Source organism: Ochotona curzoniae, unplaced genomic scaffold (genome assembly GCF_017591425.1).
Source record: "Ochotona curzoniae isolate NIBS_2020 unplaced genomic scaffold, NIBS_Ocur_1.0 contig_2599, whole genome shotgun sequence".
In the NCBI taxonomy this organism is placed as follows: domain Eukaryota; kingdom Metazoa; phylum Chordata; class Mammalia; order Lagomorpha; family Ochotonidae; genus Ochotona; species Ochotona curzoniae.
Window position 1 is genome coordinate 14509518 of NW_024465520.1, and position 12146 is coordinate 14521663.

Consider the following 12146-nt stretch of genomic DNA (forward strand, 5'->3'; position numbering starts at 1 on the left):
GCCTCAAGTCCCAGCTCCTGGCTTCGGCTTTGCATTAGCTCAACTTGGGCCACTGCCCCCATTTGGGGACTGGACCAGTGGATTGAAGACCTTCTCTCTTTGCCTATCCTCTCTCTGTAAAATCTACCTTTCAAATAAAAATAAATAAACCTTGAGAAATAAATTTAAAATAAAAATGAATTCCTAAAAGTGGCAATGATTGCTTTTTATACCTGTGTTTGTTCATTTTGACGGCCATTACCAAATAGTTCTCCAAGTAGATTACACTGGATTACACTTCCTCCAACAGAGTGTGGTTAGCAACCTGCTTGTAAGTTTTGTTTATTTGTTTTGAAAAGCAGATTTGCAGAAAGGAGAGACACACAGAGAGATTCCACCTGCCAGTTAACACCTCAGATGGCTGCAATGGCTGGAGTTGAATTGATCTAAAACTGGAAGCCAGGAGCTTCTTCTGAGCCTTCCATGTGAATGCAGGGAAAGGACTTGAGCCACCCTCCACTGTTTTTCTCAGGACATAAGCAGGGAGCTGGATTGGAAGTGTAGCATTCAGGATATAAACCAGTGTTCATATGGAATGCCGGTGTGGCAGGTAAAGGATTGGCCTGTTAAGCCACCATCTGGCTGGCCCAGATATTTTTTATTTTTAAATAACTAATTATAAATTTGTTTTATTTGTAACATCTGGCCATCAGGAGATCTAAATCATTTATGAGACTGCATCACATTCAGGGATATAAACTGCTTCCAGGTGCAGAAAAATTTGCAGTAGGGGCAAATGTTTGGCATCATGTTTAAGATGTTCCTAGGGATACCTGTATGCCATATCAGAGCGCCTGGGTTCAAATCCTGGCTCTGCTATCAGCTCCAGCTCCATGCTAATATACATTCTGGCTGGCAACAGGTGACATTTCAAGTACCCGGATTCTTTCCATCCACGAGGAAAATCTGGAATGAGTTCTGTTCCTGTGGCTTGGGCTGGCCTAGCTGTGTCTATTGTGCAAATCTGGAGAGAGAAACAGACCATGAAAGATCTCTGCTTTCTTGTCTGTCTCTCTGCCTTCAAATAAAAAGAAAGCAATTATTTTTAATGATATTGAATCTGCAATAGTATAGAATATTGATTCTGGAGCATCAGCAAGCCAGTGACAATCACCTTTCCTTTTTTTTTTTTCTTGAAGTCCATTGTTAATGTTTTCTTCAAGGAACCATGTGTAGCACATGATGTCACTTATAGAAAGCCTCAAAACAGGGAAGTTTTCACTTAACATTTCAAAGCCAAGGAGAGGAAGTTGTGGAAAAAACATTGGTGTGGAAACCTTAACTCCAAAAGAATAACCACTCTTTACTCAGTAAAGTGATATCTCATACTGATGACACTATACAAAACCTTACACATATCATTATAACATAATTTCATTACATAATTTAAACTATAGGACAGGGCTAAGACAAGCAAAGATTTTCATCTCCATTTTACAAATAGAAAAACAAGAAAAAGCAGTGGCTCACCCAACCTCGCAAAAGACTTATTTTACTTATTTGAAAGAATGTTAGAATGAGAGGGAGACACAAACCAACACATTCACACACACACACACACATACACACACGCGCATAGCTCTCATCCACTGGTTCACTTCCAAAATGCTTTCCAAAGGCCAGTACTAGGCTTGACAAGATCCAGGAAATGTAAAATCCGTCTTGTTCAAGTGAAAGGAATCTAACCTCACTTGAGCTCCCCCTGCTTTCTCCCAAGGTCCACAATCAGCAAAACGGTGTAGTTAGGACCTGGAGCTGGGACTCGGATGCAGACACAGGGTCTGGGTGTCTTACTGCAGGACGAACCATCAGCCCTACTTCTCAAGTTATTAAGAAGTCCTTCCTATTACTGAGTGACAGAATCCTTTGCATTTCTTTCTGTTATCATAATTATTTTACTTTTTATTGAGTCTTCATTCCACTTCCAAGTGGAGTCACTTCTCTATTTTGTTTCAAGAACCCACCTCTCAGTCTTTTTTTTCCCCTCACAATACCTCTATTTTCATTTCCATGACATTCAACTATGCCTTTTTGAACATCTGTATCTGGTCAGACTATAATGAAACAGTATCGTGTTTCATTATGCCTCTGTAAGTATAGAGGCCCTGCACTCATCTTTGCAGCAGAAATTACCTCTGTAGCGGATGGCTCTTCCAGGGAACAAAGACCATAGTATGTCAAACTTGACTTCATTCTGACCCAAATATGTTACTGCCCTCTGACTTCCAATGGCAACCTTGCGTCGGTCATTTGCTTTGCATATATCAACAGCTTTACCTGTGTTGGGAGTGCCACACAGACCACTAAACACGGTTATCAATTTCAGCAGATCGGTCTGGAGCCCCTGAGGAAATTTATAGGCAGCAGTATTATATAAGGGACCTTGGAGCTCAGCACCATCTCATTTTTCACACACCTAAAAATTCCTACAGTGATGCCACAGGATCTTGGGCAGGTGGTTTCCCAGGGAAGGTTGAGATAGCCTGAAGCAGAGCTGGTGCCACGGTCATTTCCTAGTCTCTGGCCTGCCCCCTCCATGGCCAGCAGAGGCCCCGCCGAGTACCCAGGGCATTTTGATGCCTGGAGTGGCCTCCTGCAGCCAGACTTCCTGGAGAATCAGAGGCCAGAAGAGTGAAGCATCCACTCTGCTCTCCTGTTCCCAGAAGGCTTTTCCCACCCTGCGATAGACGTCCACGTGGAAAGGCAATGCCAGTGACTCTGCCTGTGGAATCTCATGGGTGGGTACAGCAGCGTCCACGAGAAATCCCAAGCCCTTGACCAGGCAAATGCCTTCTGCCTGCACACACACACACAGTGACCCTGCTGCAGGCACAGCACTGCCTCCTCTCTCCCTCCTGCAGTCACGAAGCCTTGGCCACAAAGCCCTGAGGATCCCTCCTGCTCATCTTCGCTTCCCCACCCTGAGTGGGGACAGAACTCCACCTGCCAACCACTGCGCTTGCTCCACTGCCCAAATGTGGAATACAGCCTCCACAAACCTGCGGAGGGCTCTTGGATACTGCAAGTGCTCCAAACCATAGGCAGCTCCCACCAGCCTGGGGACAGCATGCAGGCACTGCTCTCCACCCTCACCCCACTCACCTGCTCCCTGTAGGCTCCGGTTCATGCTTGCCCTGCTGAGAATCTGCCCTGAGTCCACAGAAGCAGTTGCAGGCCTGGTGTCCTTTAACCCACAGGCTTGCTGGAACCCTGCTACAGCCCTCTTCTTTTCATTTTCTTTTTATCTCTCTTCCTTCCTTCCTTTCTTCCTTCCTTCCTCTTGCTTTTTCTTTCAAGATTTATCTATTTACAGGAAGAGAGAGAGATTTTGCCATGCACTTGTTCATGTCTAACATGGCCATAATACCCAGAGATGGCCAGAAGGAAGTCAGAAGCCAGGAGCTGCTTCTAATGGGTGCAGCAGCCCAAACTTCTGGATGAGAAGTGGAGCTGGATGAGAAGTGGAGTAGCTGGGACTGAACCCAGCACCCAATGGACTGTTGGCATAGCAGGCAGTGGTTTTACTAGCTACACCACAACACTTTAAAAATACATATTGATTTATTTGAAAGGGAGAGAGAGAATTTTCTATTTGCTGCTTTCCCCCTAAAATGAGTGCAATGCCTGAGGCAGCAAGGACCGTGGGACTTCATGAGGGTTATTCACGTGGGTAGCAAGGATCCAAGCAGTTTGGCCATCTTTAATAACTGCTCAGGATCCAGGCACATGATCAGGTAGGGGGTCAGAAGCAGAGCAGACGGACTCGGATCAACACTTCAGCCGTGGAGGCCAGCTGCACCAGGGGCAGCTTAAGCTGCAGGACACCCAGCCCCTCGCCCAACAACATTCACATCCCTTCTCTCTCTCTCTCTCTCTCTCTCTCGTCCTTCCCTCCCTCCCCCTTATTCCTCCACCCCAGCCCACTGCACGCACCCATCCTACCGAATCATCACTGTCCTCTCCTAGATGCTATCAGAACTTGGGTGCTCCAAGTAGTTACTGCTTGACCAGTCTGGCTTCATTCGACCTCATGTTAAACAAGGGCGCTGTGAACACATGAAGTCCCATTGGCAGTGAAGGACCCGAAGGGTCCTGTTCACCCTGATACCCCTCACCTCGCACCTGTCGTCCTGGCATAAGTGGGCCATCCGCAGGAATGTGTGAGGCACCAGCGATTTGGCCACCCCTCCCAGAATAAGCAGCAAGCGGTGATCAGGACGCATGGGGAGGGCAGAGATGGAAAGTGGGAGCAGGAGAGCCCTGTCGGGAGGGGGCGCTGCCTGGCGCGGGGAGGGGAAACAAGCCTGAGGAGGTAGGCGGGGCAGGGGTCCGGCCGGCGGGGAGACCCCGGGCCACAATCCCTTGAAATTTCGCTTTCGTTTTGGAGCTGGCAGAAGCGGCGGGGAGGTCCCGAGCGCCAGCGGCCGAAGCCTGGGAGTTAATCCGAAAGTGCCACCGGCCTGCAGATCCGACGAATTGCACGTGTCACCGAGAAGCTGATGTAGAGAAAGACAGAGAGAGAAAGCAAGAGACTATAATCCCGGGAAACTCCTGGAGTGCCTCCGCGCAATTATAAAAATGTGGCCCCGGGGTCCGCCCAGCAGCATCCGCCCTCACCTGCTGCGCCCACTGGCCCGCGTCCAGCCGCCCCGCTCGGTGTCCGCGCCCTCCGGTTCAGCATGCGATCCCCACGCGGTGAGTAGGGACGGCGCTCGCTGTTTGGGCTGGGGAAGGATGGCTGCTTGGCCCCGGGAGGCCGAAAGGCAGGAAAGGGGAGTGGAGACTTCAGAGGATCCGCAGTCTCCGGTAAAAGAAGACAGGATGGAAGGGCTGGGGGCGCTCCCTGTGCGCTTCCCCAGGCCAGTCTTTTGCTCATTTTGCCGGTTCCACAGATGAGACCCAGAGAGGGAGGCGGCTTGCCCACGGTGGTTCTGCCACAGCTGGGAGAGACCAAATCCCTGTCACTTCCAAAAGGGAAATTTTGCTGTCCCGCCGATTCTCCCGGATCAGCCCATAGAGCAGTTTCCCTATCTGATCTGGGTGAGCGCCCCGGACAACATCCTGTCCCACTGTTTGCGCCAGAGTGCTGCCTTAGACAGGGCACCGACCTCTGCTTTCCAACGAATGCCAGCACTCGGGAGATGGGGAAGGTGCAGTCAGAAACGGGCAGGAGCCCATGGGCGCTGCTGGCCACAGCGGCAGGGAGGCAGCACTCCAGGCAGGCAAGTTCAGCTGGACCCTTTGCTTCCTTTGCAGGCCTGCTCCTTCTCGGGTCTGCCCTGGTCCTCCTGAGCCACCTCAGCCTGGCCAGGAACCTGCCCGTGGCCTCACCAGGGCTGGGGATGCTCCAGTGCCTTAACTACTCCCAGAATCTGCTGAGAGCTGTCAGCAGCACCCTGCACAAGGTGAGCTACCCGGCGCTCCGGTCTGTCCGCCCACCTGCTCCCCAGCCTCTCTGCCCAGGGGTTTCTCCAAAGCCATCCTGGAAGGAAGCTGGGAAGTTGTGGGAGTTCATCGCCATTTGGGAAGGGGACGGGGTCCACAAGTGACCCAGTTACTAACTAAAGAGGCTTCATATCCTGCTGTGATCACTTTCGATGGCATCCATCCCGCACGGTCTGCACAGAGGAAGGCGGAAGGCGACTGTATTACAGCCTCGCTGCCAGCTGAGGCAGGAGGGATGTGTCGGCTGCACAGTTGCTTTGACACCCCTTCTCCATCCAGGAGGCATTATTAGGGGCTTCTCCTGGCCTGCCAGCCCTACAGCCATGAATTAGATGGGTCCCACCCACTGCTCCCCGATTGCTGGGTTGCTGGCCATATCTTTATCACAGCAGTATATCCAGGGAGGATCCGACAGTACAGGTCTCACTTCCTTTCTACAGGAGGCGAGGCAGTAAATATGGTGTACAGATTTATCCTGTGTTTTAGGCTTTTTGGGTTTTAATGCAAAAGATAAAGTTTCTTTGCATTCTAAAGCAGCTCCACTAGCCATTGGTTCTAAAGCTCCATTTGTTTTCCCACTCCTCTGTAAATCTGTCTTGAGTATTTCTAGCTTGTTGCCTTGTAGAGGTTGTAAAATGAGCTCAACGCCCCAAGACCTTCTGAAAGAACGCTTTCCTAACCTTCTGATCTGCCATGACCGGCTGCCGGTTGCTCCTGACAATTCAATGAATCCTAATTAAAATGGAGGCTCACCTGGGAGAGCAGTAGTGCTAAGTGCCTGGTTTCCTAGAGAGAGGTCGGTAGGGGTCAAAGCATCAATCTAGGCAAATTGTACACGGATGCTCTGTGGGAAGCCACGCTGAAGGTCACCACACCACAGCACTGGAGTCCACTTGCTCCTTTGTCAGTCGTCAGAACAGACCGGGTGGCTGCTGTGTAGGGCGGTGGTGGCAGGTGCAGAGGACGCAGAGGCTGAGTCCAGTCCACAAATATCTCGTGTTTTTGAGTTGGAACGCCAGGCCTTTCATGCAAGATTCTAACTTGCCAGCTGCGATGGGAAACTGCATCCTGCTGCTCATGGCTTGAAGTCTTCTCCAGGAGTAGCCCAGGGCTAGATTCCTAGGACTGCTGTCACAAACCTCCCTGCCCAGGTGCCTTCAACACACAAATGTGTGATCGTAGAAGGTCGGAAGCCCCCGCTGGGTCTTTACTAGACTGACATCTGGGGATGGTGGAGCTAAGCTCCTTCCTGGAGATACTAGAGGAGAATCTGTCTTCTTGCTTCTTCTGGCTTCCTGAGACTGCAGCTTCTCTGTCTGCTTGTAGCCCCTGTGATTCCTTTGGGACCACCCTCTCCCTGCTCAGCACCCTGAATGTCACCCGCACTTTCCTTCCTCTCTGCCATGTCACATAGCATATGACCTGGTTCAGGTACTGATAGGTGGGTATCTTTGCAGGGAGTTGTAGGGGAGGGGTGGGCATTTGTCTCCACCTGCCACAGATAAAGATCTTGCTCTTTTGCCCAGCTGTATTCTGCACTTCCAGGCCTTGGCCCAAGGCTCCCGCAGTTCCCTTTGCTTGAATTTCCCCTCCACGTGCTGTCTACCTCCTCAGGTCCCAATTCCTGAGAGGTCTTTGCTTCTCAGTCTCCCCTTTTTAGAGCTCTCAAGCCCTTCTCAGCATGAAGCCATGGCCTCTGATCCATCCCTTCTGCAGGTGGGCTCGGAATTAAGGGACATAACACAGCCCTCCTCACTGTCAGGTGCATAGCGCTTCGGACTATGACACGCACCAGATTGTTGAATGGCTAAAATGATCTCAATCTTCTATCAAAACGCCCTTGACCGCTTAAGCCATCTGTCACAATGCTGTTCAATAGAATTTTTCGACACGTTACTGTGTGTGGATGAATGTGTTTGTATGGGTGTGTGGACCACAGTTAAATCTCACCTTATCTTCAGCGTGTAGCTACCAAGCTGGGATCTTATCGGTTCTCCTTTAGAAGTCATACTTGAAAAAATATTTGTCAAATACAAGTTCTTTGGCAAAAGGGGGAAAAAAAAGCTGTTTTCAGCGGAAGCAGGTGTTGCTGTGTGGTGTAAGGCCGAGCATGACAGCCTCTGAAGACGATTCCTCATGTTTATGCAGCAGAAAAGGATATCACCCACAGACTCAGGGAGGAGAGAGTGTCAGCGGCCCAGTTTCTGCTGTTTGAGCAACAGTTAACATTTTCTACAGGTCAAAGAGAGGGAGGTCAGAGGCAGCCAGCTGTAGACTGGCTGGGGCAGCTGGCAGCCTTACTAATATTATCAACTGACTTCATTACAGGCCAGACAAGCTCTAGAATTTTACTCCTGCACTCCTGAAGAGATTGACCATGAAGATATAACAAAAGATAAGACCAGCACAGTGAAGGCCTGCGTACCACTGGAGTTAGTCAAGGTATGCAGAACCCAACACACTGAAAAGTTGGACAGCACCGAACCCCAGCTGCTTCCAAAATGGACATGCTGCTCATGTCCCTTGTCACGCAACTTCAAAAAGGCCTGCTGTGGAAGTTAGATTTGGGGGGAAAATACCAGAACAAATATGTTTTCACAACAGTGTGAATGTACTTAATGCCCCTGAATTATCCTCTTAAAAATAGTTTACAAGGGGTGAGGGGATCGGTAGTAGTGGTGGGCGTGTGGTCTAGTAGTTGAGATGGCATCCTTTGGGAAGCCTGCATCCCGGATCTGCTTCCGATTTCCACTTCCTGCCAGTGCATGACCTGGGAGATAGAGGCTGACGGCTTAGCTGATCTCATAGTAAGACGTGGACTGAGTTCCTGGCTCCTGGTTCTGGCCCCGGCTGCTGCAGGCGTATGGGGAGTTTCCCCAGCATCTTTCTCAAAACAAAACAAAACAAAAACAAAAGATGATGAGTTTTCTGTTGTGTGATTTACTGTAATAGGACCACTGCTAGGTTTGAAATGATCCATCAGAAAGATTTACATTAAGGATTAAGTCTGTATATGCTTTTTCCCCCCCAGAATGAGAGTTGCCTGGCTTCCAGAGAGACCACTTTAATAACTGTAAGTCAGAACTGAATGGTTTCTGCCCACATGATGGATTCAAATCACATATGTGGGATTGGTTTTTCTTCTTTCCTTCTTTTTTTTCCTTCTAGAACGGGAGCTGCCTATCTCCTGGAAAGACGTCCTCTGTGGTGGTAAGCCACACTACTGTTTCCTTAAGTGTGCCTGGGGGAAATGTTTGTAGGCGGGCTCAATAATTCCTTCCCCATTTTGTTGTCACAGAGCCTGTGCCTCAGTAGTATCTATGAGGACTTGAAGATGTACCAGGTGGAGTTCATGGCCGTGAATGCAAAGCTTTTGATGGATCCTAAGAGACAGATGTCTCTAGATCAGAACATGCTGGGAGCTATGGATGAGCTGATGCAGGTAAGACCATGACAACAGCTTTCTCCTTCTGAAGACAGCCAGCCAACTCCCCTTCCCAGTTAGGAGAGCCCTGGATTTCCTTCCCTGAAGGCCCCTGCAGTTTGATTTGCGGTAGGACAGCCTGGAGAGTGCCCTCTAGAGGAAGGGCACATCACAGTAGAAGAGACAATTACAGTAGGAAGACAGCCTCCGTTTACTGACCACATGACTCTACAGATGTTGTGAGCTTTGTGACAGCCACAACAGCCATGTGGCAGCTGTGCAAAGGAGGAAACTGAAACTTGATGAAACCACTTGTCTGAGGTCACACAGCAAGTGTGTCAACCTCAGGAGGAGGATCCCTCTGACTTTCTCTCGCCCCTAAAGGCCTCAGGATTCCCTGCCAAGGGTCAGTGCCCTAGCTACAGACGGTGCTGGAGGAGGCCAGCAACGGCATTGTTTGCTTGTGGCCTGCTTTGAACCAAATTCTTTAATAGCAGCTGGCCAGTCGTGGGAGGGCATCCACAGTGTCTTGCAGAAGTAAGCACTTGCTTTGGAGCTTTGTCGGTTGGCGTGGCACTGGATGTGGGTATGAAACATGGGCATATACACAGGAGGTGGTGGGGGAGTGCGTTGGTGACAAGAGCATGAGATAAAATATTGTGGCAGAAATCATTGTCTGAAAAGCAATTTGCTCTTACTTTTTTTTTGTTTTTTTATTTGTGTGTGTGACAAATTGATTCTTTGAAAGGAAATGAGATTCAAGTGAGCACCAACAAATGTTAGTAACCAGACAGCTGTAGCTGATTCTTTATTGTAAGAACCCAAAATCACATGATTTAGGCACCTGAATCAGTTCTGCCCATAACTGGACAACTGTGTCTAAGTCACTTAACTTGTTGAACCTCAACATCTTTCTCTGCGAAATGGGATGCTTTTGCCTCTCCTGCCTTTTTTTTTAAATGCTTTTTGTGAGGAAAAGGTCAGAATACTGCTTAATGTGCAAACATAGGTCTTGCATTGTGCTGTCAATCAAAGGGCTTAAATTGGGCTAGCCATTGCCGAGTTTATCAGACACACAGGTCTTGCCAGTACCAAATGGATGTTACTGATACAGAGGTCAGATCAATAGCAACTTGTCACTTCTGTGTTCTACAAGAGACTTGGCTTCTTCATATAACCTGGGTAGAAATTGATTAGAGTCATCTCTTTTCTGCAACGCAGCTCCTGCTGAGTTTCCAGAGAGATTTAGGGCTCTTCCCGTAGCTCACCAAAGATGCATATGTGTGGGTGATGAATACTCTCTCAGGGTGTGCCTGGCAGGTTGAGCACAGAAGTCTACGCGGGACGGAGCTGTGGGCTCTGAGACATGCACTGGCTTCACCCACTCTGACAGCTGAATGTTTTATTTTAGAATGCCATATTGTCATGCCCAATGTTCATCCTTCTAGGCCTTGAATTCCAACGGTGAAGCTGCACCACCAACCCCCTCCCATGAAGAACTGGATTTTTACAAAACCAAAATCAAACTCTGCATCCTCCTGCATGCTTTCAGGATCCGTGCTGTGACTATTGACAGAATGATGAGCTACCTGAATTCTTCTTAGCAATCCCCCTAAATCCATTTTAATCAAAATTAGAACCAAAGAAATTGGAATAGTGTGCGGGTGAAGACTTGGGGGTAGGGGGTTAAAGGGGTCCTACCTACACTCAGGCAGGGCTCCCCCTGCTTCTGTGAGCTTTGAGGGATGACCTGCACCTCCAGCTCCCTGGGGTCAGGTCCCTCACATGTGCTGTGCATGTTGTTTTCAATTCGTGTGCAAATTGTTCAGGAACAAATATGTCCACCCTGATTGAACTTTTCATATCCTGTATTAGAAGAGCAAGAATTGATAAGCTATTTCTGTACCCAAGTGTTTATAACAACAAACATGCATCATTTAAGGAATATTTATTGATAATAATTTTATATTTATGAAAACATGTGAACTATCTTATATTTATTTATGTCATATTTATTTAAAATATTTATTAAGTATACTTGAAAATATTTATTTAAGTGTTCTAAAAATAAAGCAATGGGATGAAAATAATTCTGTTGTTTCTGTAATGTGATTGGCATTCTTTGAGTTAAAACACGTGTTGTTTCCCAGCAGTAGGCAATTGTCTAGGTTATTATGCCCACTGCTAATAGCTGGTGGGCATCCTGGGTCTGGTTAATGCCAAATTTATATTACCTATGCCAGTTGACCAGCGTTCTATTTTTTAGTTCTTTTTTTTTTCTTTTTTTAAATATGTGGGGGTAGTTGCTGGCACACCATCAGATAGGGTTCTGGGGACCAGTTCGTGAGTGTGTGTGAGCTCTGGGTAGGCAGGCAAGACTCCAGGTTGGCACAACACACTGCTTGGGGATTGGCACACTGCTTGGGGGACTGTGGATTGCTCAAGGAAGGGAGTCTGAAGCTGTGTGGGAGGGGCGGCCACTGAAGGGGAATGTGACAGGTAAGAGGTGACTTCTGGGGGATTTCCAACAACCAGGCTACTGCACCTGCAGGTCAATAAAGGGACTGAAACCAACCTGGTGATTTAGAGGAGGGAGACCAGAGGACCTTGGGGTCAAACCAGTACATCCATCCACATGGGAGAACTGAGCTGGAGTTGTTGGTATTAACTATTGCCTACCAGCACACACAAAACCAAAGCTAGGGTGCCTACCTGGCAAGCTCGACCACAATACCCTCCAGTGAGTGTTGGGGCAGGGGTTGGACCATGTTAGGCTGGGGCATGACACTAACCAGCTAATGAGATAACCAGATCTGAAAGACGACTCTGTGTGGGATTTCTGAGATCTTCCCTGTGGGACTGCTATACCAGCTGGTTTGCTCAAGGGCTGGGAGTACAGAGAGGCCAAGCTAGGCATGACCATAGAACTCACCAATATTCATGGGGTTAGGAATAGGCCTGGCCAGTCCAGGCTGTAACACCCACAGGTACTTCCAAGAAATAGGTGTGGGACTGGCTGGGCTGCAACATCCACCAGCACTCACAAAGACTGAGACTCAGGGGCAGACTGTTGGATAAGAGTTATCACCCACTAAAACACGTGAGATCTGAGTCTAAGAATAGGCCTGGTGGGGAACTTGGGGAACTCCCCCGGTAGGCTCTTGCTCCCACTGGTGAGCATGAGTCAGGGTGTTAGTCAAGCGGGGCAGAGCTATTACATTTGTCGATAGGTATGTGA

The 12146-nt window shown here is 48.6% G+C and overlaps 1 protein-coding gene across 1 annotated transcript in view; it reads left to right on the forward strand.

Annotated features, from left to right (window-relative positions):
- The window catches only part of IL12A (interleukin 12A), a 41140-nt gene extending 30236 nt beyond the window's left edge, over positions 1 to 10904 (forward strand). The window contains exons 2-8 of the mRNA XM_040974901.1: positions 4597 to 4734; positions 5296 to 5444; positions 7813 to 7926; positions 8516 to 8557; positions 8653 to 8694; positions 8783 to 8926; positions 10357 to 10904. Coding sequence (XP_040830835.1) covers positions 4597 to 4734; positions 5296 to 5444; positions 7813 to 7926; positions 8516 to 8557; positions 8653 to 8694; positions 8783 to 8926; positions 10357 to 10512 — 785 coding nt within the window. The 3' untranslated portion in view covers positions 10513 to 10904. The remainder of the gene's footprint in view (positions 1 to 4596; positions 4735 to 5295; positions 5445 to 7812; positions 7927 to 8515; positions 8558 to 8652; positions 8695 to 8782; positions 8927 to 10356) is intronic.
- Positions 10905 to 12146: the final 1242 nt, after the last annotated feature.